At 41.7% G+C, this 24,361-nt stretch overlaps 1 protein-coding gene across 2 annotated transcripts in view; it reads right to left on the reverse strand.

Moving 5' to 3' along the window:
- Dnhd1 (dynein heavy chain domain 1) overlaps positions 1 to 16,425 on the reverse strand; it is a 68,261-nt gene extending 51,836 nt beyond the window's left edge. Inside the window, exons 1-9 of one of the 2 annotated variants that reach the window (XM_048427672.3) lie at positions 15,980 to 16,425; positions 14,948 to 15,770; positions 9,951 to 10,112; positions 8,739 to 8,942; positions 8,544 to 8,654; positions 5,931 to 6,087; positions 1,053 to 1,307; positions 813 to 950; positions 631 to 682 (exon numbers count right to left, since the gene is read on the reverse strand). In XM_048427672.3, coding sequence (XP_048283629.3) covers positions 631 to 682; positions 813 to 950; positions 1,053 to 1,307; positions 5,931 to 6,087; positions 8,544 to 8,654; positions 8,739 to 8,942; positions 9,951 to 10,112; positions 14,948 to 15,770; positions 15,980 to 16,043 — 1,966 coding nt within the window. In that variant the 5' untranslated portion in view covers positions 16,044 to 16,425. The remainder of the gene's footprint in view (positions 1 to 630; positions 683 to 812; positions 951 to 1,052; positions 1,308 to 5,930; positions 6,088 to 8,543; positions 8,655 to 8,738; positions 8,943 to 9,950; positions 10,113 to 14,947; positions 15,771 to 15,979) is intronic. The other variant, XM_087908608.1, reaches the window with a different exon arrangement.
- Positions 16,426 to 24,361: the final 7,936 nt, after the last annotated feature.

Here is a 24,361-nt window from a genome sequence, read left to right on the forward strand (position 1 = left end):
TGCCCTTCCAGAGAACCCAAGTTCAATTTCTGGCACCCATATGGCAGCATACAACTGTCTGTAACTCCAGCTCTAGGAGATTTGATACTTTCATACATGCAGGAAAAACACCAATGCACATAAAATAAGTAATAAATCATTTAAAAACTTTACTTTTTTTTAAAGTTGAAGATTACTATTTCAACATCTTAATGACTTGGCCTATCAGAAATAACACGGCCACATGAAGATGCTGAGCAAGCAGAACTTGTCAAACAAGCACACATTAGTTTCACAATCAAATTCAACAGCAAATAAAATGCAATTATGATATTAGAGAAAGCCCAGAATTTAGAGTGAACCAGGGAGCAGACAATGTATCCACATACATACTCATCACCACACACAATTACATAAGTGCATGAATAAGCAAGCACATGTACATAAGCACATGAATTAGTGAGTACAACTCCCTCTGGACTCTCCTACCTGCCTATAGACATGCACAGTACCCAGGTAAGAGCTGCCCCCATTGCATCCAAGGCCTGACCCATGCTGAGCCTCTTGTCCACTTCCATGCCATTTGCACTCTACGTGTGTCCCTCCCCTCCATGCAGACTTCCTATCTCCTGTGTCTGCTACTTTAAATACCTTCAGAATTCAGGGGATCCCTGGAGGTTCTCAGGTCTGTAGACTGTACTACCTTCATGTTAGGAGACAGAAAAGAACAGAAAAAGAGAAACAATGAGAGTCTAAGCAGGCTGAGAAGTTTGGATTCAATAGAGGATAGGAGCAGGAGTTCCAAGGGCCCGCCCCCTGCCCAATCCAAAAACCTTTAGGGCAGAGGTCTTGATAGATTGCAGGTCCTTAGTAAGACTCTGGATGATAGTTTCAACACAAGGCATAGGAGACAACCGGCCATTGTCATCAAAGGCCAGCTGTGATAAAAGAAAGGGGTTTTCTCTTGGGACCTGTAAAAAAAAAAAAAAGGATCAGGAGAGGTTACAGGGCCAGATGAAAGGGAACCTCCCCTGTCCCCATGTAGTCTGGTCCCACCCTACCCACCACCTCACTTGCATGGTGTTGGCTATAAAGGAAGTTATTTCATCTTCTAAGATGGAAACAAGGTTCTGACAAATCATGTAATCAATCATGCGGGCAAACTTTCCCAGCTTCAACAACCATGTTTCTGCCTGCTTCAGCTTCTTCTCCAGATGCCTGCACAACATCCTCTGAAGGTATATAGAGCCTTGGCCTTTCCTGATCCTGTTCCAGTTTTGCACTCTTTCCTGCAGGCCCTGTTGCATTTGATATGTGTCTTCATGAACCTTCCAGGGTAGAAAGGTGAAACTCATTGCAGAGAAGGACAGGAAAGAAAGCAGCTACCCACTGGTCCCTTCAAGCCACAAGGTCTTGGTTTCCTGAACCTAGATTTGCATGTGGAAGGTTCCTTTTTAGTAGAGACTGCTCCATACACTTTTAAATGACTTGAGAGACGCAAACCAAGGACTTATATTCAGAGGACTCGTGATAATGTGATAGGCCAGGCCTACCTGTGGAAAGGCCACGGATAAAGTAGCTGACCTTGGTTGTACATACCTGTAATCCCAACATTTGAAATATGTAGGCAAGAGCATCAGGAGCTAAAGGTTAGCCTTAGTTATAATGAGACCATGCCTCAAAACAAACAAACAAAAAAACCCAGGATGAACCTCCATTAGAAAAAGGGAGGGAGTGTACAAGGCAAAGATAAAGATTGTATGATTAAAGCTAGTAATGATCACAGGATTTGGACTCTAACCATTAGGCCTGGGATGATAGAGCCTGCTGAGAAACATACATTCTATTACAAGATATTTATGGGTACTGACATAGACTTGCAATTGAAAAGTTGGTGTGGAGAGTTTCTATGGGTTCTTCTTGGATCTAGGAAGATTTTAAACTGACAGAGGCTGAAAGTTGTCAAGTTTCTGCATCTGTCCAGTTGAAGAATCTAAGAGAGACATAGAAAAGCTATGCTTGGCCAGATGAACCCGATGGTCCCTGATGCTCCCCGGTCCCTTGCTATGCTCCACTGAGCTTGTGATCAGAGCTGATTGATGTCTGCACATTGTATTTCTATTCTCTATGAACTCAAGTCTTAGTGTTCTGCAACTCAGTTGAGCCCTAAGAAAGCATGTCCTCAATAACAGCAAAGTGTCATTTTCCATGCTATGGCAATATCCTCAAGGCTTAGTGTTTCCCTCTTTATAGCTGTCAGTCTAGTACAGTTTTTCTCAACCTTTCTAATGCTGTGACCCTTTAATACAGTTCCTCCCTCATGTTATGGTGACCTCCAACCATAAAATTATTTTTATTGCTACTTCATAACTGTAATTTTGCTACTGTTATAAATCATAATGTAAATATATGATATGCTGAATATCTGATACTCTGTAGAGTAGTTTAATTCTAAATATTTAGAGAAAGAATATAATGCCTTCCATTGAAGGGTCCTCTTGGTTGCTAATCAGCATAAAATTATACAAATGACAATAATAATTATGATTGAAAAATAATCAGTATACAGTTTGAAAATACCAGCACTAAGCACAATAACTTGGAATTTATAATTCTTTTATGTCTGCTAAATATAACTCAACATCCATTCTTAATTTAAAAAAAATCTTTAGCAAATGAGTAAGAGAGAGTCACAAAACATCCACAATTAACATCTTTTCTTTAACGTTTCAAAACTATATTGGCTCTTTATGATGCTGTATTTTAATGCATTTATAGGTGGAATGCATTTATTCAGCACAAATTAAAAGTTTGGGTTGAACAGCTCAGTGAGCGGCTGTGAGGATTACGGAGTTCACATATCCCAGCCCTGCCTCTTGAAGGTGATCACTGGCCAGGAGATATTTCATTCTGCTCCATGCAGCAGCAGAGAAGACTGCTCTATGTATTTAATGCTTGTCTTGTTTTGTTTCTTAAATGATGTTTAATTTCTTTAGAGCACTGATCTTAACATATGTAAGTCTCGGGGTTCAATCTTCAGAACCAGGAATAGGAAAAGAAACCCTTGGTATCTCAAAACAACAAAAATCCTGTCCCATAGTCTAAAAGACTCTTTTTTTTTTCTTTCACAATGATATCTTTTACCCATAGTGAATGGCACTGGAGCGTTAATTAGAAAACAATAGCCTAGTGAAGAATCTAATAAAATGTGTTCAAGACATCTAAGAGAAAGTCACAAATGCAAAGCATGAAGAGATCCGTGTTCATGGTTAAGGAACTGACGACAGACAGCATGGAGGCACAACCTTTAATCCCAGCACTCGGGAGGCAGAGGCAGGCGGATCTCTGTGAGTTCAAGACCAGTCTGGTCTATAAGAGCTAGTTCCAGGACAAGCTCCAAAGCCACAGAGGAAAAAAAAGAAAAAAAATGAAAAGAAAAGATCAATTTTAAATGACTATTCACTTTGTGTCCCAGATATGAAAAATCACACAGAAACTACATTAATATTGTTTGGCCAATAGCTCAATCATATTCCAAGCTAGCTCTTACATCTCAAATTAACCCATTTGTATGAACCTATGTATCGTCATGAAGCTGTAGCTTACTGGTAATGTTTCTCAGTGGCTGCATGGCATTACCTCAGCTACCTTCTGTCTCTCCAGATTTTCAGCCTGTCTTTACTCTGCTCAGCCACTGATCGAAACAGCTTTATTTATCAACCAATAAAAACAACACATATACAGAAGGACATTCTACATCAATCAATAATATTAAATGAAGAAAAGATGTTTTTGAGGGATTTTTTTTTGAGACAGGGGCATTCTGTGTAGCCCTGGCTGTCCTGGAACTTGCTTTGTAGACCAAAATGGCCTGGAACTCACAGAGATCCGCCTGCCTCTGCCTCCCAAGTGCTGGGAATAAAAGCATGCACCACCACTGCCGCCTGAAAAGAGTCTTAATTAATTCAAAGGAAAATTAATTTTGATTCTTACCTCACCTCATATATAAAAAAATTGAAAATATAAACCTAACTCTAAAGATGAAGTAATAAAACTACTATAGAAAAACATAAGACATTATTGTGTGGCTTGGAATAAGTAAAGATATTTTAAACAAGGATTCAAAAAACTTGATTGTTGTGGAATATTACTTTAGGCAAAGATGTTTGTTTGTTTCTGCTGCCTTTGTTAAAGATGTAAAGATGTGTTACATTTGTTTCACCTTGTCTGCCTAAGGCACCTGATTAGTCTAATAAAAGCTAAAAGCTAGGCAGGAGAGTAATAGGTGGGACTGGCAGGCAGAGAGAATAAATGGGAGAAATCTAAGCTTGAGAGAAAAAAAGAGAACGAACAAAGAGAACAAGAAAGAAAGAGGGACACACCTGGAGCCAGAAGCCGGGCAGCCACTAGCCAGTCATGGAGACAGCAGGAAAGTAAGATATATATATATATATCATATATATATATGGAGAGAGAGAGAGAGAGAGAGAGAGAGAGAGAGAGAGAGAGAGAGAGAGAGAGAGAGAGAATGTAGATGAGATTAAGAGAAACAGATTACATTATAAGGGCTAGCAAGAAATGAGCCTAAGCTAAGGTTGAGCATTCATAATGCTCCCTGTGTCATGATTTGGGAGCTGGTTGGTGACCCAAAAGAGGAAGCCTGCTACACTTGATAACACTAAGAAAACTTTAAGAAGAGTAAAATCAGGGGCTTGAGAGAAGGCTCAGCAGTCAAGAGATGGCTGCTCTTCCAGAGAACCAGGATTCAATTCTCAGCACCTAAATGATGGTTCACAACCAACTGTAACTCCAGCTCCAGGGAATCCTATGTCCACTTCTGGCCTCTGTGGACATCAGGCACACATATTATGCACAGACACACATGCAAGAAAAACTTGCATAAATGTAAAAAATTTAAAAATTAAAATTATTTGTTTAGCAAAAGACACAATTACAATAGTGAAAAGGTAAGCTACAAGGTTGTCATACAATTGATATAGGATTTACATTTACAATGTATAACAAACTCTGTGGGAGTAGAACATTGCTCTCACACATACCAGTGAACACAGCACTTCTGAATATGCTACAGACGTGTAGCAGTTTTCTCATATGTACCTAACACTTCTTCAGCAAAGCCCAAGTGTATATCCCGTACTTAACTCTGACACTATCTGGAAACAGCCTTGGGTCCCTTTTCAGAAGACAATCACAATGGATTGTCTTCATCCAATTGTGTTGCTATAACAAGTTACTTGGAACTAGATAATTTATAAAGAACAGAAATTTATTTTCTCACAGTTGTGGAGACCAAGAAGAGGCTTCTTTCCACATCCTCCAGCAAGAGGAAAAGGGTAAAGAAGGGGAAGGGGCAGCAGCAGAGCCCTCAAGGTTCTATCGCCTTCTAAAGGTTCCATCTCCTATTACTGCCACAATGCCACCTGGTTTAAACACCAAACAAAAGCATAAAAACAGGTGACAGGCAAGAGGCTCAAACCTGACAATACACCTAGAGTACTCGATGGGGATGTGGACCTCAGATACAAAGCAATCATAATTAGGATAGATTCCATCACTGTATTCTTCTATTAGCCACGGAGGCCTGCCACAGGTTCAAAGATAATCCCAGATGCATGAAAGGTAAGAATTCTAGTTCTTAATTTCCTGAATGTTCCAATTGCTTCCTGTTAGAACCTGACAAAACAGATCTTCCTTTTCCCCCTGCTCCTAGGCTAGAAACAACCCTTAGGGAACATTAGGACCCCAATCTTTGCTCAATTTTTGTTGATCCATCTGTCCTGGAATAGAAGCTATAGTTGCTGAACAGAAAACTGTGTCTAATCCAACAGCAGGATCCAAGTCACACAGGGGTCCCAGGGTAACCAAGAGAAGACTGGAACTCTGGACAGCTCTGGTTGGAGAAAAGGCTCACAATAAAGTAAAGCTCTTACCAGCTGAAGGATGGATGTGCAGAGATTCAGAAAGCGACAGAATACTCTCAGAGCCCTGTGATTCTCTTTGGCTATTGCCTTCTGCAGGTCCTGAAGCTCATAGCTCTTATTTGGCTCCTTGGGTAGCCAGGACACAGAACGAAACTCCTGAAGAAGCCTAGAATCAATAAATAAATTAGTTAGAGCTGGTATCCCAGTCATCCCTCTTTCAACACCTTTGAACTCTTCCCATCCCAGTTCAACCCAGAGCAAATGTTTACATAGACTGTAATATTCCCAGTGACCAATGACAGTTGCCAGGTGGAAAATGATTTAGAAAAGCCTCATGGGATGAACAGATGCTCGTACCTAGTGACCTTTATTCCAAGAGGGGCTCAGATAAATCTCAAGATATGAAAAGACAAGAGACTTCATCCTGGGAATAAGGAAAATAAGGTCCTAAAAAGTCAAGGTTGACAGGCACATTTTCAGATCAAAGGTGATTAAACCTCAGTTTCTCTAGAGTTGACTGCCACTGAGGACTGTTCTCTGCCCTCCCTGCTTCCCCAGAACTCCATCCATAGCTCTGGAGATTCCTTGAAAAATATGAACAACCCCAATAAGTAGTAAGGATGATTACTTAAAGATGAATATATGGTATCTATCCTGTACCTGCTAAAGGGCACCAGACATATAGTACTTTCTGTCCATAAACTCATGTAATTCTTGCTATTTGCACTGCCTAGTTCAAATCTATAGGAGTTTGCAGACCACTGATTTGAGGCTCAAGGGACAGACTCCTTTCTGAGTTTCAGGATCTAGATTCAGACCTAATAATCATCAAAACTCCAAATCATTATGATTTATACCATCACCAGGTATGGGGACACATACCTGTAACCCTAACGATTGGGAGGTTGAAGCAAGAAGATCAGTTCAAAGCTAACCTTAGCCTATGTAGCAAGTTAGAGGCAAGCCTGGGGTATATGAGGCCCTATCTCATAAAACAACCAGAATAACAAAACAGCTAAAAAATTAAAAAAAAATAGGCTGGGCAGTGGTGGGGCATGCCTTTAATCCCAGCACTCAGGAGGCACAGGCAGGCAGACCTCTGAGTTCGAGGCCAGCCTGGTCTACAAGAGCTAGTTTCAGGACAGACTCCAAAACTACACAGAGAAACACTGCCTATAAATAAATAAATAAATAAATAAATAAATAAATAAATAAATAAATAAACCATTATGATGACTAGGCAAGTCTGGAGGATGGTACCAGCCTAAAGTAGGGGTTGCAAACTGGTATCCATTGTATCAAAGTTTCCACTGTGCACTGTTAAGAATTAACCCTCACAGTCTTTTAATTAAAATTTGAACTCAACAGGTAAAATTTTAAATTTTTGTAAAGCCGGCAAGATGGCATTTGCTGTTACCAAGCCTGATGATCTAATTTCAGTCTCCAAGTCCCACACGGTGAAAGGAAGGAAAAAAATGACTTCCTCAGTTATGTTCTGACCTACACACACACACACACACACACACACACACAAAAACACACAGAGAGAGAGCACATTAACATGCACACACATAAATAACTAAAATACAGTATTTTTCCAATATTTAATTTTTTAAATTTAAATTTTACCATGCTATGTCGATCTCTAGGAGTCCTAAAAACAAAGTAAGCTGTTCACAGTGGAACATCAGTCAGTTGGAGCTGAGAAGTGGCTGTGCTGTGCTGTGACCCCTAATGTCTCACTAATCATGGCCTTCTTTCAGTGTGTGCAGTTAGGCTCCTTGAGCCTTAGAGCCTGCAACTCCTAGCACAGAAGACATCTGACGCATCATGAAAGGAAGGCAAGCAAGAGATGAAAATAGGAATAACCAACTGTCAAAAAAGTGTGGAGTGTTTGGGAGAAAAATGGAAGGGATTAAAGAATTTCAGGGTTCAAATGTCAATGTCTAAGTTTGACCCACAGGCTTAGTACTTAGTTGTGTTATACTTAAGATAAGTTGGTATAGAATAACATATAATTACATGGAAATATATATTCAGAATACTGGTTATATAATAATAATATGTAACAAATGATATTTTGTATATGATAGGAGAAAGGATTAGAAAAATAAAATGTAATAGTCTTAGTGCTTATTTATGAATGGTAAAATTATAGAGTTTTTTCTTTGTGCTTTTTGTATCTTAAAATTTTATAAATGGACATGGTATGTCCTTTTTTCAAATAATTTTTTGTAGTTATTGAAACAAAATGTTGAAGGTTAGCAATATAGTTCAGTGGTAGAGCACTTGCCTAGTATGTTGGAGGCACTAGATTCAATCCCTAGTGTTTCAACATAAACACACCAAAAACCAAAACCAAACCCCAAATCAACAAAAAAAATTAATAGGGTCTGTTATGTAACATAGGTTAACCTCAAACTCTTGGACTTCTGCCTCAGCCTCTGAGAGGAGGACTACAGGTGTGCCCACCATACCCAGTCCCCAGCCTCTGAGAGGAGGACTACAGGTGTGCCCACCATACCCAGTCCCCAGCCTCTGAGAGGAGGACTACAGGTGTGCCCACCATACCCAGTATGCAAAACTGAAAACTCCATGGCAGGTGTGTTTGTAATACTTCACCTGCTAATATGGAGCAGCCCAGCTCCAAAGTGAGGAACAGCCAAGAGTAAATGACTCTCCAGGAAAGTTCGGATTCGGTGCAGTCCGTGCAACCTCACATTCTTCTTCCAGCTGCAGGTTAGAGGTGAGTGTCAATACGCTCCCATATTTCCCTCATCCATGTCTCTACCCAAGTCCAACTCTGTCATTACCTACCAGGTCAAAGCCTTTTGTAAGAGGCAATTCTTAAAGAATGGAATGCGCTGGAGCTCATGCCAGATGGTGGAGTTGCGATGCCAAGTACCCAGTGTCATGGCTTCACTGCCCTCCACAGGATGCACATGCAGGATCCCAAAGGGAGAAAAGATGTAGTGTTCGGGATTCACTTGGTTTGGTGGCACCACTACCAGGTTGTAAGGCCTGTTTTTAAATGAAAACCATCTCTGATTAGTGAGAACCGAAGAACTTGTGCACATATTCTGAGGAGAACAAGAAGGATGGGGAGAGAAAAAGGAGATAGGAAGGGAGGGAGGGAGAAAAATGTAGGAAAGGGGGGAAGACAGCAGAACAGTATTCAAACTAGAATGATTGAACAAATACTAAGAAATTTAAGCCAGAGATAGATGATGAGAAAGAAAAAGGCATCTAGCCTGTTAGCCTGTTCCAAGTTCTTATCTTCAGATACAGAACATCTCATGAAATTTAGGACATCATCTGTGTAAGCTTCAGTATTGTTTTGTGAAAAGCTAAGATGAATAATCCCTGCCATTGTGATACTTCTTCATATTTTAAGATGTATTGCCATTTTGATGATGTTGAAGTGTGTATATGGTGGGGATGGGGTGTTTTAATAGTGGCTACTGGAGCTGGTAGAGGGTGTGAGTGAGGGAAGGATGGAAAGAGGAACTTAGGGCGGGGGTGCAGCTCAGTGCTTGAGCACTTACCTAGCATCTGTGAGTTCCTGAGTTCCATTTAAAAACAGAAGAAAAAAATGGGTCGAAAAGGAGAAAGTGAATGAATGCAGCTGGTTGGAATCGGGAGGGTCTCGCCTTATTTGGTTGTTAGTTTCACTGGTTACAAAAAAGGCCAAGAAGTAAACATCCAGGGAAAGAAGATTTTAGCTCAGTCTAAACACAGGATGATTTTGGAGAACCAATGTTTTCCTAACATTGAGATCTCGACATGTGATTCTTGCACTATAGTTAGATAAGGTCAGCATTAAATGTGCTCCTGAGGCTATAAATAAATGCTTTCCTTGTTTCAAAAAAAAAAAAAGAACAAAAGTAAGAAAGGCATAATTCAGACAAGAGGCTGTGCAAGTGAAGTGGGGTAAAGAGGAGCTGGAGAGGGCAGGGGAGGCGGCTGGGAACTGTCTGGCCAGAGAGGGGGTGAGCTGGAGAAAAATAGTAGTAGGGGTGGGGCTCTTACTTAAAGTGCCGATCAGGAGCCACATTGAGGTAGAGGAAGTGGATCTTCCTCTGGTACCAGTCTGTCTTCAGAAGGGATTTCACTTTAGTTCTCAGGAAGGAAGTCTTAGAACTTTTCTTCCTGAAGGCCTTCTCCTCAGGAGATCCAGAGGCAAGCTGAGGCCTGAATGACAAAATAAATCAGGGAGAAAAGCAGAACAAAAAGGTCAGTACCTAGAGGTGGGCTTTGCCACCACTGGCCATGGAAAGCAGGAATTAGATCAAGTGCCCAGGGGGACACAAGTGGTACAGTCAGAGCCTGTCTAATCTACACTCAGAGATGTCACATACTGAGCAAATGCAGTCAGTCCATCATGTATTGGTCAACTGTAGACAACTATAGCTAGCATGAAAAACTTTTCCTGATAAATGATCCGACTAGACTGACTGTGATTACTGCAGTAGTGTTATGCAACATTGTATACAGTACTAGGAAAACATTATTTTTCTAGCTCATTCCCCTATAAGCCCTCTGTCCTACTTATCAGCAATAGACTTTGATAGTGGACCAAATCATCTTAACTACTATATCTGTGATCAAAAGAAGATATCAAGTTCAAGACTTGCCAGGCTACAGTGAGTTCAAGGTCAACAGAGGCAACTTAGTAAACCACTATCTCAAAATAAAAAGTACCAATACAACTAAAGTTTTGGCTCAGTGGTACAGCAGTTGCCTAGCACACATGAAGACCCAGGTTGATCCCTAAATCCTAGAATGACAAAACTAAAAACTAAAAACATTATTTCCTTAGTAGTGTGGTACAGGAGAATTATCTGTATTCTGTCAATCATATTTTAATAAAACGCTGATTGGCCAGGCAGGCAGTATAGGCGGGAAAGCCAGACAGGAAGTAGGGGTGGAGCAAAGAGACTGGGAGTATTCTGGAAGCAGAAACTCTCGCGGCACTCCTGCGCAGATCACTGAAGAAGCAACATGTAAGCTGTCACACTGGAAAAGGTACTGAGCCATTATGGCTAACATAGATGAGTATAATGGGTTAATATAAGTTATAAGAGTTAACAAGAAGCCTGACCTAATGAGCCAATCAGTTTATAACCTGATGTAGACTCCGTGTTATTTTCCTTGGGACTTGCTGGCTTGTTGGGGTACTGGGCGGGACAGAAACCCCAACAAGCCGGCCCCTCATGTTACATATGGCGCCCAGACGTGGATAAATGAATCCACAGAAAGCCTGAGAAAGTTTGGGAAAGAATAGAGTAAAGTATGTTTTCTTGGTAGCAGCAATTTTTCGGTTCTGCTCTGCTTGCTAGAGGCAAGCAAATGCTCTCATCTAAGAGAGGCTTCTTGACTCAGCCTTAACTGTAAAACCTTACAGCTCATTAAGAGGTCCTGCCACGAAACACTTAAATGCTGTTGGTGAAAAGCTGAACACATGCTTTTCGGTTTTCAGCCGTAGCAGGAGAAAAGCTGTGCTGTTTTAAAATGCCGGCTTTCTGAGCTGTCCTGCCAGAGCAAACTCTGACTCTTTCAGGCAGGCAGTCCGACTGAGTGTGGTCTGTGAGCAGAATGCTGCAGCTTGCTTGCTGGCAAGGACTTTGAACCGCCATAGAGTTGTGGCAGTGAACACAGCTCTGGCTGGTACCTCAGCCTTGAGGCTGAAATGCTAAGGAATGAGCTGGATCTAGCTGTCAAAGCCACGGCTCTCCATATTGCTTAGTAAATTAATGGCTCATGTGGTCAGAAAAAGAAAAATATACAGTAAAGAGAGATTCAAAGAGGAAGAAAACCTCTAAATGGTTTACAGTGTGTATATGCAGGCTAAAAGTTAAAGTTCTTAAAGTTAAAAGGAAAGAAAGAGAGTAGTTGGGTGTGGTGGTACACACCTTTAATCCCAATGCCTGGGAGGCAGAGGCATATTGACCTCTGTGACTTCAAGGGGTAGAGGTAGATTGACCTCTGTGACCTCAAGGTGTGGTAGTACACGCCTTTAATCCCAATGCCTGGGAGGCAGAGACAGATCTCTGTGAGTTCAAGGTGTGGTAGCATACACCTTTAATCCCAGCACTGGGGAGGCAGAGACAGGAGGATCTCTGTGAGTTCAAAGACAGCCTGGTCTACAGTGTTATTCCAGGACAAAGATATACAAAGATCCTGTCTCAAAAAGTAAAAGTAAAAATAAAAGAAATAGAGGTTAAAATAAAGCCACATAAAGATGGAAAATGCACAGAGAATCTTCATACTGTATGCTTTTATGCTCTCTTTAAATTGTTTGATTGCTGAGGAAGGAGCAACAACTGCTAAAAGACTTTTGTTTATAAATGCTGCTGAACTAACCCAAGATAGGAATTTTGAAAATACCTTGGCTTCAAAACTGAAGTCAAAAGGTATGTTACTTTGGAGAAGAGATTTTGCTTTTGTTTCCACAGAAAACGAGAGACTCTGGATTTATTCAGAGTTAAGAATAATCACCTTTGACCAAGGGAGGCCACCTGAAAAATCTCCGATAGGAACAGATGGCCCAGATGACAGAGGTCTACATCCAGAACTGATCCAAGACTGCTGCCTGAGATGATCGAGACTCACAGGATACTCCAGTCATGACTTGATTATAACTCTAAATTTTCTTTAGGTCCCCTTAAGACTATCAGCACCCCCAACCAGCAGGAAGTAGCCTGAAATACTACGCCCACATTCCCAACAAATGGATTATGGGTATTTTCCTTTGTTTAAAAAAAAAGAGGGAAATGGTACAGGAGAATTATCTGTATTCTGTCAATCATATTTTAATAAAACGCTGATTGGCCAGGCAGGCAGTATAGGCGGGAAAGCCAGACAGGAAGTAGGGGTGGAGCAAAGAGACTGGGAGTATTCTGGAAGCAGAAACTCTCGCGGCACTCCTGCGCAGATCACTGAAGAAGCAACATGTAAGCTGTCACACTGGAAAAGGTACTGAGCCATTATGGCTAACATAGATGAGTATAATGGGTTAATATAAGTTATAAGAGTTAACAAGAAGCCTGACCTAATGAGCCAATCAGTTTATAACCTGATGTAGACTCCGTGTTATTTTCCTTGGGACTTGCTGGCTTGTTGGGGTACTGGGCGGGACAGAAACCCCAACAAGCCGGCCCCTCATGTTACAGTAGTGAGGTTACATAATCACAAAATCAGAATTACTGGCTCCTGAACAGATTCCTAGTGTCCAGTCTGGATTCAGGGATCAACTGGTTTTGATGTCATAGACAAACAACTACTATCCCCAGTCCCTCCATCTGCTGTACCTAACTGGTTGGTACTGCCTAGCTTCAGTCTCATCACATTCTTCTTTGCCTGCATAATCTGAGCTTCTCCTTTGGTTTCTTTGGCCTTCTCTCATACTGTCTCCCCAGTCTGAAGGACGGTGTGCCCTTTATTTTCTGCAGGGTCACTTTCTCGTGTGTTTGCTAGATCCATTACTCTGCTGTATTACATATCCTCTTCTTACCATAGCTTGTTGATCTCATTAGTTTACAAATACTGATGGAGCACCTACTTCTTTCTCAGCTATTGTGTCTTAAAGGCTGTGAGCATCCTTCTGCATTAACAAGAGATCCATCCAGATGCCAGAATTACTTCAAACTCTGGTCCTAGTGTCTTTCTCTCTTTCAAGCCAATCTGGTGAATAGTAAAATGGCATTCCACTTGTCTCCCATTCATTCCCAAGTTCATTATAACCTGGCTTCCTTACCACAAAACCCTGGCTGGATTTCACACCTCACTAACACATTTTCACCTACTAACCCACTTTACTAATCTAATCTCTACCCAAATCCTCTACGCCTGCTGTATCTCTGCGTGTCTTTCCCAGCCCCATCCCACCAAAAGTACAGATGCAATAGCCAGCATCCTTTTGCTTTATACTCCTTACTACAATTTGTTAATTATATCTTACATGCCCTAACATCTCTTACCAAACTGCAAGGCTCCAAAGGAAAGAACTGATTCTGATTCACTTCTTCCATTCCCAATATCTAGATACACCCAAGTATCTAATAGTAATTAAATGAATCAGGGCCTTGGAAGACAGCTCTAGAGAACATTAGGTAGACCTCAGAGATTGACTGCCAGGTTCAGAGAGATATGAGAAGTTGATTCCTTCTTAATATATCAGCCCATGACCATTTCTGTTAAGGTATCACAAGGGAGAAAAGTTAGATTTGGGACCTCTCTGAAAAAGCAAAGCTCTGCCGGGATGACTGAAGAAAGAAAGTGCTGGCCTTTGCCACCTTCCTCCACAGCTCCAGAAACCTGCCCCACCCCCCACCCCCCCACCCCTCATCCACCATTAGGGATCAGAGACTTCATGAAGAGTCATAAATTGATCCAGCCATAAATTTAAAAGCAAAACCTGAGGAAGTCATGCTTGATTAAAGGCAAAACTAGCTTTTTTTTTCTCCCTAGACAATGACTGTATCATAGACAAGCTACAAAATATCAAGAAAATCAGACCAGAGCTAGAAAGAAGTTGCTGGACTAAAGTCAAAGAGATGACTCAGACAGAGGCAGCATTCTGTCTTAGATCCGAAATACTTCACATAGACCTGTGGGAGAAGACCACGCAGACAAGCACTCCCTAGGAGTAACCAAGAACCCTATCCATATCAAGCACCCAGGACCACCACGAGATAAGCTCTAAAGTGTGGTTCAGTGTTTATAAATGACAGAGAAAAATGAACCCCCAAAGAAGCTTCTGACTGGAAACTGCAAGGTTAAGTTTTGGCTTCCTATCCGCTGACTCTTGATTTCAGCATTTCCCAAGGATTAGCATTGAGAGACACTGGCTTTGTTTTGCAAGTGAAAAGGGAGAAAGAAAGGTACAGCCTAGTCCAGTGTAATTTAGAGCTGGGCTAATCCTGAAGAGCCATAAGGAGGGGACTCAAAAAGCCAGTGTTCCCGCAGGCACCTAAAACTAACTTCTTTTTTCTTTTCTACTCAAAGCCCTGGACCAGGCCACTCACTTTCTCTCAGCAGGCTCCCCTTCTGCAAGGTGAGCATCGCTGCTTTCATACTGTACAGGAATGTCTGTCGCCAGTGCCAAGGGCAGGAGACTGAGGCTATTCAGCCACTGGGTCTCTTCTAGGGCCACCTCAACACCAACAATGCCCAGGCTGTGCTGTAGCTCAGGTAGTGTCAATGGTCGCAGCCACGTGGCTAGTTCCTGCTTTTGTTGTTCACCCCACCGGCCTTTCACAAAAGGGCATGCTGGGCATGGAGGCCCTCGATGAGACCTCTTCATCCAGGGACGGCAGTCAACATGGGAAGAACTATGTAATAAAGAGGTATCTGGGGGAAAGGCCTTATCTATGGCATCTAACAGGTCCAGGTGGAGTTGGGATTGGACCTTGGGTGCCCAGCAGTACAGCTGCTCCAGTAAAGGCAGCAACTCGAGCTGACCAGTTAGCATTTCACGATATGGAGGCAACAGGCCCAGTACTGCATGCAGATAACGCCAGGCCTCACAGCTGCAATCCTGCAGCACAGCTGACAGCAAAGACCGCAGCTCGGACAGCAGCAGCTCCAGCGATGTCCGCTGCTCTGATTCAACTACTTCCTTAAGGAGCTTCTGTTTCTTCCGACAGTCCCAGGAATGTCCTTGAATGTTGCAGCTACATTCAGTCAGCCTAGACTCAGGGATTTCAAATGAGGGCTTATCGGGAGAAGAAGGTACGTTCCTCTCTTCCAGAATAAAGCGGAGGCAGGTATTCAACTGTTGCCGAACTGATCTTGCCCACAGCTGTGGGTCTAAATGCCAGTTCCAGGCTTTTGGCTGCTGGGTCTCACCTGTGTGACCCAGCCCGGTTGGGGCAGGGTGGGGAGAGGTAGGTTCAGGCTCTGGGCTAGGACAGCAAGATGGATAGAGCTGCAGGGCACAGACAGACCAGCAGAAGGCCTTTCCTGAGCCCGTGCTCACTGGACGGGCACGGGCCCCAGGAGGGAGTCCTCCCTGCCGAAAGCGCCTTCCCACCATTTTTGGAATTGCCCTGTCTCACCTGGTGTCCGGGATGCAAAAGGCATGGGAAGGGAAGCGGGAGAGGCCTGAGGATGAGGTTTCATTGCGGAGCTCTCGCTGTAGAGAATGAACTTAGGCTCAGTTCCAGTCACTTAACACGGAGACAGACACACGCTAGGAAAATCTTCGGAAAACTGCATTCACAGCAGGGAACCTTCAGAGTGGAGGCTGGCAATTGCCTTGAAAAGGAGACACAAAGGGGTCGTCACTCAGAGGTGGCAAAACTCAAATCATCTGAAGTCTTCCCCACAAACCCAGAAGATCCTGAGGGGAAAGTCAGCTGCTGAGTGGGGTGGCAGGTGAGGACACCTAGAGGAAAGAAGGGGCAGAAAGGAGCAGCCCCGGGCTTGCCCGTGGGAGGGGCCTCCCGAGGAGCAGGGAGACCTAAGCAATCAGGGCAGCAGATGCAGATCCCAAGCTGAGGACTACCGGCTCCCAGCAGTTAGAACCGTTACAGAATCCTGGAGGCCCAAGCCTTAGCCCGAAGCCAGGAGGGCCAGCATGCCATGCAGATCTGCATGATCGCCTGCAGATCGCCTGCAGATCGCCTGTAACCTGACCAAAAGAGAATCTGGGAGAAAGAATTAATGACAAGATTGATTTGGGGAACTAACAGCATCTAGGTTGTGTGGAGCAAGTGTGATACGTCTACCCGCTTGTCTGTTCACTGGTCAGCCTATCCGTCTGTGCACCTCACCTTCCATAAAGAAGCATGCGGAAGACAAAAACCCTTTATCCCTCTCAAAAACTACACCTCTAGTTGGGGCTGAGAATCTAGGAGTGGTTTAACTTAAAAAAAAAAAAAAAAAAAAAAACTAGAAACCCTATCCTGCCTCTCTGTGATGGAGGTATGTATAAATCCAAGATTTTGCCCTAAGCAGTGGAAATTTGGTATGCCAGAACTGTGATGGAGAAGATGGTAAAAAGAGTAGGCTTGGGGGCGGGTGGTGGAGGGCAGTCAGGCTTCTGATTTGGGGTATTTCAAGCTTAAAGTCTGAGATACTTATCAGATATCCATGGGCGGGAGGTGTAGCTCAGTGATCAAGCACTTGCCCTACGTGGTCAAAGCCCTGTGTTCAAGTCTTGAAAGGGAAGCTGGCCTTGAAATCATGAAAGGATAGTTACGTCCGACTAGAAGTTTAGTGTTTATTCTCACATTATATTCAAGCATAAGTATTCTTAGGGCTATGACTGGAGTGTTCTCTCTTCCCAAAGGCTATGGTAATAGTCTTGAGGGTCCAAGAGAGTTCACCACTGCATCTGTCAAGGCCCACTCCAACTAGTGAGATGAAAAGGACGCCTCTTTTTTATTAAGGGCACGACCTGGCAGTTGCACAAGTTCGCCATTTGCACTCATTTACCCAAACCTGGGTAAAAGCAAAGCTTCCACATCTTATCTTTGTTTTCAGTGGCTGCGGTGGCTTGAGTAAGAATGCCCCCAACAGGTTCATATGTCTGGAGATTTGGAAAAGATTGGGGGACCTTGCTGGCTCATCTCATCAGTGTATAAGTGAATGCTTTGCCCACATGTTCTCAAGACTTCATTACAAGTCTCCGATCAAATAGGCTCTTATGAATTCTTTAACTTCCCAGTGGAAGTCAACACTTTCCCACATCCCTTCCTCTTTACTCCGAATTATTTTTCTCCATGTTGATTGCTCTCATATACTCATTAACTTACCTGTTTATCCTGACTAAAAATATAAGCTTCAGAGTTGCAAAGATTCTAGTTGTTCTTATTGCCCCTTAGCTTATCCCCAGTCCTTAATGCTAGTGCTAGGTACCATGAGTAGAGGATTATAAAATGTTTATGGGAAAATGCATCAATGTATAACAATATTAATCAATGAGTAAGACTGGTCCAGGGATTAGATTGCCTAAATTGAAACTATTGATTTTACTACTTGATTTCATCTTTCTGAAAAGGAATAGTGTATACTTCTTAGGGCATCTTTGAGATTAAATGGTGTGTGCAAAATATTTATAGAGTCATAGAAAAATACAATTGATACAAATGGGACATAATAGGGTTTAGAAAAAGAACAAATAAAGGCATATGTTATGGAATATTAGTTGAAGATGTGTTACATTTGTTTATGCTGTGGAGTATTTGTTCAAAGATGCAAAGATGTGTTCTTGGCATATTCTTATGTTGCATTTGTTAAACTCTATGAAGCTGTGTTACTTTGTCTGCCTAAGACATCTGATTGGTCCAATGAAGAACTGAATAGTCAATAGCTAGGCAGGAGAAAGAAATAGGTGGGGCTGGCAGGCAGAGAGAATAAGAGAAAAGAGAAGAGGGAAGAGCAAGAAAAGAAGGAAAGGCGGCCGCCAGGGGTCAGTCACCCAGCCACAGAAGGAAATAAAGAATAGAGACAGGTAAAAGCTAGAGGCAAAAGGTTGATGGGCTAAGTTAAGAAAATCTGGGTAGAAACAAGTAAAGCAAGATTGGGCATTTCTAAGTAAGAATAAGTCTCTGTGTATTTTATTTGAGAACTGGATAGCAGGTCCCCAAAGAACAAAGAATTAAAAAAAAAACTACTACAGGCATAAACAACCAACTCTTCTTGTGAGAAATCCTCAAGTTGATGAAGGTCAGGAAGTTTAGGCCTTAAGATAAGCTTTCCAGACAGGCAAAAATGAATAGGAATTTTGTTCAGTAATTCCTGGTATATTGTGTATTTAATTAAAGATGTCTTACATTTGCTTATGCTGTGGAATATTTCTTTAATGATGCAAAGATGTGTTGAAGTCTTTTATGTTGCATTTATTTAACTCTGAAATTGTGTTACTGTGCCTGCCTAAAATATCTGGTTGATCTAATAAAGAGCTGAACAGCCAATAGCCAGGCAGGAGAGGGATAGGCGGGGCTGCCAGGGAGAGAAAGTAGAAAGACAAAAAGTGGGAGGATCGAGAGGAGGAGGAGAGTAGGATGCCAGGGGCCAGCCACCCACATAGCCAGACATGGAAAAAGAAGGAAAGAAAAGATATACAGAATAGAAAAAGGTAAAGGCCCAGAGGCAAAAGATAGACAGGATAATTTAAGAAAAGCAGGCTAGAAATAAGCCAAGCTAAGGCTGGGCAACCATAAGAAAGAATAAGTCTCCATGTGTTTATTTGGGAGCTGGGTGGTGGGCCCCCAAAGAACAAAGAGTAAAAAACAAGCAACACTGCTGAGTCCTCAATATTGCCTTGAAGTCTATGTTTGTATTATTAGTTACTTCCCTTTTCTGCATAAGAGTATTTCAGACCTCTTATACACACTCATCACCAATTTATTTATTATATTCAAATAATAACTTTATCACCTTGCTCCCATATATATATATATTAAATAACAGTCCTGGTTATCCTGGAACTTACTCTATAGACCGGCCAGACCCTGAACTCACCTCCTGTTAAAAAAAAAAAGAGGGCTCTCCAGAGGTGTGTGTGTGTGTGTGTAAGAAAGAGGGGAGGGAGGGATGGAAAGATGGAATTTGGTTCATACATATGGACATTATAAGTTCAAAATCTGTAATGGCAGTCCAACATGAAGTAAGCTTGGGCAAAGGTTAATGATGCACCTTGAGGTGAATTCTGACCTCTGCGTGAACACTATGGCACATATGTCCACACATACACATTCACACAAAATAAATATAAACATAATTTAAATTTTTAAATCACTTCTTCAGGAGGCTGGAGAGAGGGTTCAGTGGTAAAGAGCATTTGCTACTCTTTCAGAAGACCCGAATTAGATTCCCAACACCCATATCAGGCAGCTTACCACTGCCTATAACTTCTAGCTCCAGGAGACTGGCTTCCAGGGACACCCATATATATCTGTGCTTATATACACATACTCTATCCCTCTCATAAAAATAAAAGTGCAAAAAAAAAAACCACTTCTTCAAGACCTTGGTCCCACAAACAGGTAAATTTGTACTAGGGTTATTTTTCATGATAATATATACTCTTCTATATAAAACTTATCATGGTTGTGCTTATTTTTCCTATACTAACCTTTACACATTAAGTTCCAAGAGAACAACTACTGCCCCCCCTCACTTTTTAAATCTGCAGCTAACTTAACATCAGAGTCACATGTAAACACATAGTAGTGAGTGTGAAGACTAACCAGAAACGCAAAGACAGAGTTCATAATCAGGAAATGTATCCAAGAACCACAAACATGTCCTTTCTATGGCAAGCAAAAGACAAAACACCAAAAACGTAACCAAAGAGAGAGACTTAAAGATGAGTCTAAAGAGGCCATGTGGGACTGTTTAGACAAAATCCCAGCTGTGATGCTGAGCCTGATGGCACAAAAGCCAAAGCCAACGAGGATGTAGTTATCTATATTCTGTATTACAGATGGCTAGTCGGGAAAATGAACTGGTATGTCGTTCTAAAGTCAAGTCCCTTTCCTTACAAATCTTTAGCTGGGCAGATGGCTGGTAATGACTACAGTTCAAGCCTCCCTTGCAACTTCCAGGGAGGAAGGCATATCCTGCACGAGCAAAGTGATCTATTCTGTTCCTTAAAAGGTTTATGTGATGAAAGCTTCACCTTAGGTCACGAATGAGGGCGATATCCCATCAGAAAACTGTGAAGCAGCCTACGTCTCAGACCATAGGCTTTGGATTAGGTTTTTTATTTAAAAGAAATGAAAACACGGTAAGCTGCTCTTACTGACTCTTTGCTATCATTAACTGAGCTAATCAAAGCTAATCCAACTAATCAAAACGAATCTGGACTCACAACAAAAGGCTGTTAACAGATAGCTTCGGTCATCTGTATCATGAACTGATGAAAGTTAAATTAAGCTGCTAATAAAAATAATTCAAGTGTTTAAGAAATATTTACACAGGATTAGAGGGCCTACAAATTGAAAAAATAAAATGCTGTAGATGGCTTTCAGGTGATGATTATCGTATAGTGTTAGAAGATACTGTCCATTGAGTTTTGGGTTAAAAAACAAAACATTCCTAGCATTCCAGAAGCGAACATGGTGTTGTGTAGTAATTTCTTCCCAGACCAAATACTACATCTTGGAGGGAAGTTTCTTAAGAAAAAGAAAAGAGTTGAAGTAGTCTACCCTGCAGGGAAGCGCCTTCAAATCAGGAAGTAAACAACTCAAAAGCTTTAAAAGTTCCCGAATCTGACCAAATGCACTAGGCCCTTCCTTCTCCAAGCATAAGTACACAACAAGGACTGCTGAGAGACACTCTCCAACAAAATAAGCTGCCTGCTAAGTATGCAGGTTGCCCCAGGTTTTAGCTTTTATGAGCTGTTAGCCATGCTGTCCTGGAGTCATTTCTGGTCCTGTAAGTAACCCCTTATGCTCACTCCAGGGAGGAGTAACCCCAATAAATCATTAACTCAACGAGCTGGACTATGGAGGTATCCTTACTTTGGTCAGTGGTCAATTTTCTGTCTTGAGTGAGTTTACACCTTTGGAGTCCAAAACCAGCCCAGGCAACACAGTGACAGCTTAACGACAAGAATACCTCAAGCTCTAAATTATCGGCAAAAGACTACAGTTGCAAATTCAATTCTCTATCATTCAATAACACAAAATTTCTCTTGGTTTTTCTGTTAATAATAGCTTGAACAAGAAGGAAGCTAAAAGTTATACACTAGTTACTTTGATGAGGATACAATGTAAGTTATAAAAACATGGACTCTGTCTTCATGAGGTACAAATGATTAAAAAGTGTCACACGCTCAATGCACAAAAAACTATGGGAGCTGAAATCTGGGAAGACTTACTTTAAGGAAATGGCAGTTGGATTAGAAAGTTTAGTAGGTAAAGTATTGACTTCTCTCCTGCATCATGAACCTGGAACCAACAAGTACAAAGGCCCTTAGAACAGTACATGACAGGACCATGGAAATGAAGACCAGTGTGGAGTACAGAAAATTGAAGTGTGGTTCAAGTCAACTCAACAAATAGGGTTGACAGTACTTTAACTTTATAGTTAAGATAAAAGTTGGAGGTAGGACAGGATTATACAAGGCCCTGTAAATCATGACTAGAACTCTAGGTTTTGGGTAGAACACTTGCATAGCAGGTACAACTCCCTGGTTTCAATCCCCAGCACTGAAAAAGTTCTAGTTTCTATCAAAAGAATGGTTTTAAGCATGTTTGTTTCCTTGTTGATGAGTAGATAGGTTAGAAGGGGTGCAAAAGTAGCCATAGGGAAAAGCAGCATTGTAACTCTAACACTGGAAGATCACAGTGAAGATGGGGAGAAACGGAATCCAGGAATATTTAGAAATATAAAGTGAGATTTGGCAACTGAGTGGAAGATGAGAAAGGATGTGTTAGGTTTCTAGCTTCTACAACTAGATGAATACCAGAAACAAGAGGAAAGTTTATGAGAAAACAATTAGGTTTGACTTGTTTTTGCAACACATAAGTGAAGATACCAAGTAGCTTGAAGACCTGGGATTTATCAGGACCTAAAGCCCAAAGTGGGGGAATGAAACCATTGAGAAAAATTTGAGAGAAAAAGTGACCTAGAGGAGACTATGAAGAAGGCGATGACACTATGAAGGTTAAGACACCATGGTTAAAGAGGTAGGAGTAACACCTAAGAGTGGAATTAAGGCACTGATGGAACATCAACAAAAAACAAAATATAAAATAACAACAAATGCTATTGAGAGATAAAATATGTAGGGGACCAGGATATAATCAATGGATTTAGAGAAACAAGGTTATCACCCAAGTGATCTTGGTAAGTACTCTTTCAATGGAGTAAGGGCTACGGAACTCACAATGTGCTGGCCTGAGGAATGGGAGTAGAGAATTATTTGCAATGTGGACACAACTGTGTCTGATATAGCTGTCAAGTAGTCAAAATAGGATGGTAGCCCAATGGGAAGTAGGAAAAGGGTTTGTTTAAACAGTGGAGTCCTTACCATATTTAGAAACTGACAAGAATAAGCAAGAGGAAGTTGGAAGCATTCAAGTCAAAGAATGATCACTGGCATTAGATAAGAGGGCTTCTCCCTTCTTAGAAGGGAATGATACAAACGGGTTAGTCAGCAGTAGAATAGTAGAGATTACCTATAGATAGTTTTGCTTTCCTCATGGAGAAATAATATGGCCTAGAAAAAGAAAACAGGGTTAAGAGGGTTAGGGTTACAAATACTTACTTAAAATAGTTACTTTGAAGAGCAGCAAAGAACTGAAAATCACTGAGTGTGGTGGTGTGTGCCTTTAATCCCAGCACTTTAGAGGCAGTGGCAGGAGGATCTCTGAAGTCCCAAGCCAGCCACACACACACAATCAATGAGACTGTGAGAGCTGAGATTCCATTTGAACTTAACCATGAATTCAAAGTGGCATAAATATATTCTGTGGTGATCTCCTTGAGTAGCATTTAGTGTTCAAAAGCAGAAACAAATGTTTCATAAGGAGGCAGTGCACAAAAAAGTTCAGCTTATAGCAAGAAAATCATTGGGGTTTCAGCTGGCTAGAGATTTAAAAGCAAATGCTAGTGAGAAAAAAAAACAATAGGAAAGCTACAGTAAAATCAAAGGACAGTAGGGACAATGACTTACTAAAGCAAACAGAAAGAATATGGTCAGTGAATAAACTTAAAGAAATAGTGCTCTGTTGTTTGATTTAGTAATAGTATTCTCAAGATCAAATGGTTTAGAATGATGGCAATATCTAAGACACAACTAAAGAAGAGCTAAGATAGAACTAGTGAATGGATTGTGTAAACATTAAATCATTAACGGGGGAAGAGCTATTGAGTGGAAAGACAGAGTTGGTGAGAACAGTAAAGCAGTGAGAGGACTGCTTGGGTGAACAACCTTAAAGTCAGCAGACTGGGCCAAGGAACACACGGAGAAGCTCTAAAGTCACAATAGGACCATGACCTCTGCCTCGGATGTGTGTGGTGTGGTCAGGTGATGTCAAAGGAACTCTTGGGCTGGAGACATAGGTCAATGATAGAGCATTTTCTTAGCATGTAGAAAACCCTGGCCTCCCATAATACCCTGCCAAGATCCCCCACAAAACAACAACAACAACACTATTCTTGTCCACCGTGTACTGCCCTGCTGTTCTCACTAGACCAATGGCCATCACTGTATGACAAGACCTGAAAGGACCAACTATAAGAAGTGGGACCGTAGGAGTGGACCTCCTAAGTGTCAAAGGGAAGAAACTGGAGATTGAAGGTAGAAAAGGACTGACAGGTCAGATGGAGGCACATTTGTTGCTGCACTAAAGGTAGACTATGCAAAGATGATACTGAACGAGCTCTGTAGGTTGAGTGTGGGGAAAACACGCGTGATTCCAACACTTGGGAAGTAAAGGCCAGAAGGTCTTTTCAAGGTGTGAGACTGCATAGTGAGACCA

The sequence above is a fragment of the Myodes glareolus genome, chromosome 7 (assembly GCF_982192425.1).
Source record: "Myodes glareolus chromosome 7, mMyoGla1.1, whole genome shotgun sequence".
NCBI classification, from domain to species: Eukaryota; Metazoa; Chordata; class Mammalia; order Rodentia; family Cricetidae; genus Myodes; species Myodes glareolus.